The sequence below is a fragment of the Capsicum annuum genome, chromosome 11, assembly GCF_002878395.1.
Source record: "Capsicum annuum cultivar UCD-10X-F1 chromosome 11, UCD10Xv1.1, whole genome shotgun sequence".
NCBI lineage: Eukaryota > Viridiplantae > Streptophyta > Magnoliopsida > Solanales > Solanaceae > Capsicum > Capsicum annuum.
Genome location: NC_061121.1, coordinates 111,517,339 through 111,523,683, shown reverse-complemented (window position 1 = coordinate 111,523,683; position 6,345 = coordinate 111,517,339). Strand labels below are relative to the sequence as shown.

At 37.9% G+C, this 6,345-nt stretch overlaps 1 protein-coding gene across 1 annotated transcript; it reads right to left on the bottom strand.

Moving 5' to 3' along the window:
- Window positions 1-5,050: 5,050 nt before the first annotated feature.
- Window positions 5,051-5,980, bottom strand: LOC124888882. The gene is made up of 2 exons (XM_047400171.1): window positions 5,275-5,980; window positions 5,051-5,163 (listed from the first exon to the last, which is right to left on the bottom strand). Exons 1-2 carry the CDS (start codon window positions 5,978-5,980, stop codon window positions 5,051-5,053), a joined length of 819 nt encoding a protein of 272 aa, XP_047256127.1.
- Between the last annotated feature and the right edge of the window lie 365 nt (window positions 5,981-6,345).

Below are 6,345 nucleotides of genomic sequence, written 5' to 3'. Positions count from 1 at the left end.
AGTCGCAACCACAGGTAGCTCATTGCACGCGGGCTAAGCTAATCTCACTACACCCCTCATTATGAAATTCTTAAGGATGCCTAAGACTTTAAGGAACAACCAAGTAACAATGACTAATACCTTAAAGGTGGCTCCCTTTTGATCACAATCAAGCTATACTTCATTTGCTTCTTTTCTTGAGAGGTAACAAAAATCACCCACCTCAACTTGTTCACATGCCATCCTCATAAGAAAGATAACTTCTACACACCAAACTACCAAATAAGTAACAAGGACTATTAAGTGAAAAAACTCTCTCCCTCACAAAACAAATCTCGATGCAACAAGTGTCATACCATAGGCTTGCCCTTATTTTCAATTACCACTACAAAGAAAGTAAATGGTCGGAGATCTCAAAGGACTTTCTAAGATTGTAACGTAGGTTAGGTCTAGGGTAGGATATCATTGAGGAAATACATGGCTATACCCTTCCTTATGAATCTTCATCACACTTGAAAATCCTCCTTTTGCGATTAAGGGCCACTCTTCTTTATTTTTTTACTTTTCGTATGCCCACTTTTTTTCATAATTCACCACTTTTCTCTTATTTTCTTTTCGTGAAATTCATTTCTTTGATGGACTCGTTACTTTTCTATTCATTTATTTTCATGATTTAGGCACATAAGGCATTTCACTAACAACTTTGCGGCCTCAAAATTTCTTCCATCAACCTTTACCACCCCAAACTTAGGCTTTTATCCTCAAGTTATATTTTCAAGTTCAAAAAGAGTTTCGTTAAACAGAGGGATTAAAAAAATAGGTCATGGTTTATAATGAGTTTGCCAATGAAAGTTCTTAAGGCTCAAAGTGGGTACTAAGGATTATAATCATGCATTGGTAGTATTTTTAGGCTAGAGAGGGTTCCAAAGTCACAAAAATGGCCTAAGATCATTTCTCCAACCATCTAAAATCAAAATTAGTTTTGAAAGACTACCGAGGAAAGTTTTAGATAACACAGGTACACAAGAGATGAATGCTAATAGCTCACCGCACATGGCTTGCAAAATTTTCTAAGGGAGCTCAAATGTCGCTCCTGCTAAAGACAAAAGTGGAGTATTTATTACTATTCACAAGTCAAATATTTATGGAGCCACCAAAAGAGAGAAAGATTTGTCATAATATTGCTTACATCCACACTCTTATTTTTTTTAAAAAAATATTAGACGGAGAGGGGTTGCGTATTTTGCATTAGCACCACACATAACTTGCTACCTATGGTTACCACCAAACCTTCATCTTACACTTTGGCTCCAAATGGGCAAACCATATAGCTACTCAGACTTCATCAATGGCGACCCCAAATTTACCAATTGCAATGCTACAGGTACTCAGACTTTCCTTGCATTCTTAGGTCATTACTCAATCTATCATAGGGATATTTTTATTTATAGGTAGGATATCCCTCATAGCCTCATTACACCCCTAACTCAAAGGCTTGAAGTGCCCTCAGTGAAGTAAATTTAAATTTTAAAAAGTAAAAGGGATAAGAAAGGTTCCCATGGACAGTAGGCATTGTAGGAGTCTTCTGTCGTGATAGTGGCAATAGGTTCGCAATCACGTTGACACGATTGTGGTCTGATAATGCGATTGCGGTACCTGAGACTGAAATCCCTTATTTTTGCTCTATTTTTCATTTCCTGAATTGCTATCAATTTTCCAGCTCTGTTTTTCTCCTGTTTTTCTAAGTACAATATTTATGTTAAAAGACCTACAAAGCATCAAAACAAACAAAAATTAGTTAAGGATGGGTTGCCTCCCATCAAGCACCTAATTTAACGTCGCGACACGACTCTCTACTTTTACCATATAGCATCTTTGAAGTTAATGCACTCTACCTTGGCTGCCACAGAGATTTTCTCATTGTAGTGCTTCACCCTTTGACCATTGAGTACGAATTTCTACCCTTCATTATCTTCTAACTCGACTGTACCACTTGAGTAGACTTTTGAAATCACAAATGGTCCTGACTATTTTGAGCGGAGCTTTCCCGTGAAGATTTTCAAGTAGGAGTTATAGAGGAGTATATTCTCTCTCTCATGGAATTCTCACCACAATATTCTAGCATCATGTCACTTCTTCATTTTCTCTTTATACAATGCTTCACTCTCATAATCCTTTAGTCAAAAATCTTCCATCTCATGGAGTTGTGTCACCCATGCCTCAGATGCTTCTCCCCAGTTTATATTTAATATCTTCAAATCCCACAGAGCCTTATACTCAAGCTCAACGAGTAACATGCCTTACCAAACACCAATTTATAGGGACACATACCTATTGGGGTTTTGTAGGCCGTTCTATAGGCTCAAAGTGTTTTATCAAGTTGTCTTACCCAATTTGTGCGACCTACATTTATCATATTTTCGAGTATGGATTTGATTTTGCAATTTGACACCTCCACTAGACCACTCAATTAGGAGTGGTATGGGTTGGTGACTTTGTGCTTAACTTCATACTTTTCAAGAAGAGAACCAAACATTCGATTGCAAAAATACAAACTGCAATTACTAATGGTGGCCCGACTGGTGCCGAAGCTTGTGAAAATATTCTATTTTAGGAATGAGGTGATGAATTTTCTCTTATTAGTATGGAGTACAATGGCTTCCACTCATTTAGAAACATAGTCGACCGCCACCAAAATGTACTTATTCCCAAAGAAGCTCACAAAAGTACTCGTAAAATCGATTCCCCATACATCAAATAGTTCTACCTCCAAGTTAGGATTGAGAGGCATCTCATGCCTTCTTGAAATACCACCATGCATTTGACAATTATGACAAAATTTAACCCATTCAATGTCATCCTTATGTATGGAAGGCCAATAGAATCTGCATTAGAGAATCTTGGTGGTAGTTCGGATCCCTCTATGATGACCGCCGTAAGGTGACGAGTGACAAGCCTCCAAGATGTCATTTATTTCAAAAGTCATGACACACCATCTAATAACTCCATCGGTACACTTTCAAAATCAAAATGGCTCATCCCAGAAATATAGTTTCATATCAATAAAAATTATTTCTTTTAATGGAAACTCAGTCCCTCGGGGAGTACACCACTTGCCACATAGTTAGAAAAATTGGCATACTGTGGTGTACTATTCCCCTCGATGGACATGATCAATTCATTGGGGAAAGCATCAATAATTTCTCTTTCTCCATGCTTTTTATTGTTGCCTTTGAGTCGAGAGAGATGACCGGCCACTTGATTCTCACACCCTTTTTGGTTTTTCACCTCAAAGTTAAACTCTTGTAATAACAAAATCCACCTAAATAAATGTGACTTTTCTTGTTTTTTGGCTGTGAGAAACTTGAGAGGGGAATGGTACGTATGCACCACCACCTTCGTTACTAATAAATAGGCCCAAGACTTTTTAAAGGAATAAATAATCGCCAATAATTCTTGCTCAGTGATGGTGTAGTTACGTTGGGCATCATTCAAGGTTTTTCTAGCATAGTATATAGGATGAAAAGGCTTGTCCTTATGCTGTCCTAGCACCGCACCCAATGTATTACCACTTGCGTTGCACATTACCTCAAATGGGCATGACCAATCCAGAGCCACAATAATAGGGATTAACATGAGAAATTCCGTAAGATGATCAAAGGCTTTGAAACATGCTTCATCAAAGTTGAACTTAGATTCTTTCTCAAGAAACTTACATATAGGGTGTGCTATCTTGGAAAAATCCTAGATAAAACGATGATAGAACCCCGCATGGCAAAGGGAACTTTGAATACCTTTTACGAAAATGAGGGTGGGAGCTTGGAAATTACCTCAACCTTAGCTTGATCAACTTGAATGCCTTTTCCTGAGATCTTGTGGTCTAAGACAATTCCTTCTTTGACCATGAAGTGACACTTTTCCCAATTCAAGACAAGGTTTGTTTCCACGTACCTTTCAAGCATATTATTCAAGTGTTCGAGGTATGACTCAAAATAATTCCCCACTACCGAGAATTTGTCTATAAATACTTCCGTGGAGTCTTCAACCATATCCATAAATATTGATAACATGCAATATTGAAAGGTTGTCGGGGCATTACACAACCTAAAGGGCATTTTCTTAAATACAAACGTACCATATGGGCAAGTAAATTTTATCTTTTCTTGGTCCTCTGGGGCGACACAAATTTGATTGTATCTTGAGTACCCATAAAAAAACTAATACCACCCTCTACCAGCAAGCCTATCTAGTATTTGATCCATGAACGGTGTTGGAAAATGGTCCTTCTTGGTCCATGAGTTCAATTTTTGATAGTCCATACACACTCGCTATCTGGTAACTAGTCGTACTAGGATAAGATCATATTTTTCATTCTCGACTATCGTGATACCACCCTTTTTTGAAATGTATTACATCGATCTTACCCACGTGTTATTAGATATAGGATAGATCACTCCCGCATTGATACACTTTATATATCCTTTTCTACCACCTCTTGCATGGGTTGGTTTAATATTCTTTGGTATTCTACACTTGGTATATGATCTTGCTCGAGTTTAATTTTGTGTGAGCATATACCAGGAGCTATGCCGATGATATCTGCTATCGTCCACCCAATGGCCTGAATGGATATTTTTACCACAAACTTCAATTCTTCTACTTGAGAGGAGTTTAGGTCACTAGCAATAATGATTGGCAAAGTATCATCCTCTCCCAAGAACACATATTTAAGATGAGGTGGTAAGGGTTTTAATTTGACTTTGTAAGGTTCAAGGATGGATGGTTTGAAGGGTGGACTTTCGCAATTTTTAAGATCAGGATCTAATTTAATCGGGTTCTTGGTGTGAAACCCAAGCTCGGTTAGAGAATTTGCCACTTCATCATACTCTTCTACTTCTTCTCTTACATAATTCCAAAGCACCCCAACTAAAAGGTCTTTCAACAAGCTCACATCAACATGGTTTGATACTTCACCACCAACAACATCAATTACCAAAATGACTTGTTGGTCCATTGGTTGTTTTATGGTCTTACACACGTTGAAGGATACCATTTCACCATTCAATCTAAACTACATCTCCCCAAACTCCACATCTACCAATACCTTCCCGGTAGCTAAAAATGGCCTTCCAAGGATAATGGGAATTTTGATGTCCATTGGGCAATCCACAATAACAAAGTCGACTGGTTAAAAAAACTGGTCTACTTTTACTAAAACATCATGGAGAATTTCTATAGGCTTCTTAATGGATTGATCTACCATAAGCAACTTTATTTTGGTGAGCTTTGGCTTACCCAATCCAATTTTGTGAAATATAGCATAAGGCAAAACGTTCACACTTGCCCCATGATCACATAATACCCTACCAAATGTGAAGGCACCGATAGTGTATGAGATTGTAAAAGCACCAGGATCTTTCTTCTTTTTAACATACGCACTTGTCATCATGGCACTACAATGGTGAGTAATCTCTATGGTTTCATCATCCAAACAATTTTTAGACACCAAATCTTTCATAAATTTATCATACCTCGGCATGTCTTGCAACGTCTCCATAAAAGGAATATTAATAGAAATGCTGCTAAATTTATTAAAAAGTTTGTTGAGTTTATCATGGTTTCCCTTTCTCAATGACAATTTTTGGAAAGGAGGATGGATGAGGGTTGAAGGTATAGAAACAATTTGACAATCGTTATTCATTGGCTTTCTCATCAACATCTCATTTGACTTTGGCTCTTCAACATTATGTCTTTTTCTCTTTGCCTTTGTTGCTTCCCCATTTTGTATTTCTTCACTTTGCCTCTCCATTAGATACTTTGTTATTTCGCTTACTTTTGACTCAAGTTGTTGGATAGCGGAGGAGTGAGACACAACCATTTGGTAGAGCATGGAGAATTCACTTTGCATTTCATTCACTATTTCTCTGGTTCTCTCAACATTACTTAAGATCTGCGCCAAAATATCTCTATCGATCTCCTCCCTCCCTTCAAAATGTGTCATGCTTAGATTTCCCTGGTTCCGACCTTGATTCCCATCTTGTACTTATGGAGCAAGATGGAAACCCTCAGAGCTCCTAGTTTTCATCCCTAAGTTATCACCAATCACCTCTTCCTCCTTGTCTTCACAAGTTTCAACTTCTATCACATTTATCACACTTACACTTTCCATTGATTCTCTCAATATATGCTCAATTAGGAGTTTGAGGTAGGACATCACTTTGCTCATTTTTGCATCAATTTCTTTCTCTTCATATTTTCTATCATTGAACATAAAGGATGATGAGGGAGCCCCCACGGCCACCTCGGCGTCCTCTATGTCCCAACCCCTACACAAAATTGCCACTTGGTCCAAGACTTGTGAAATAA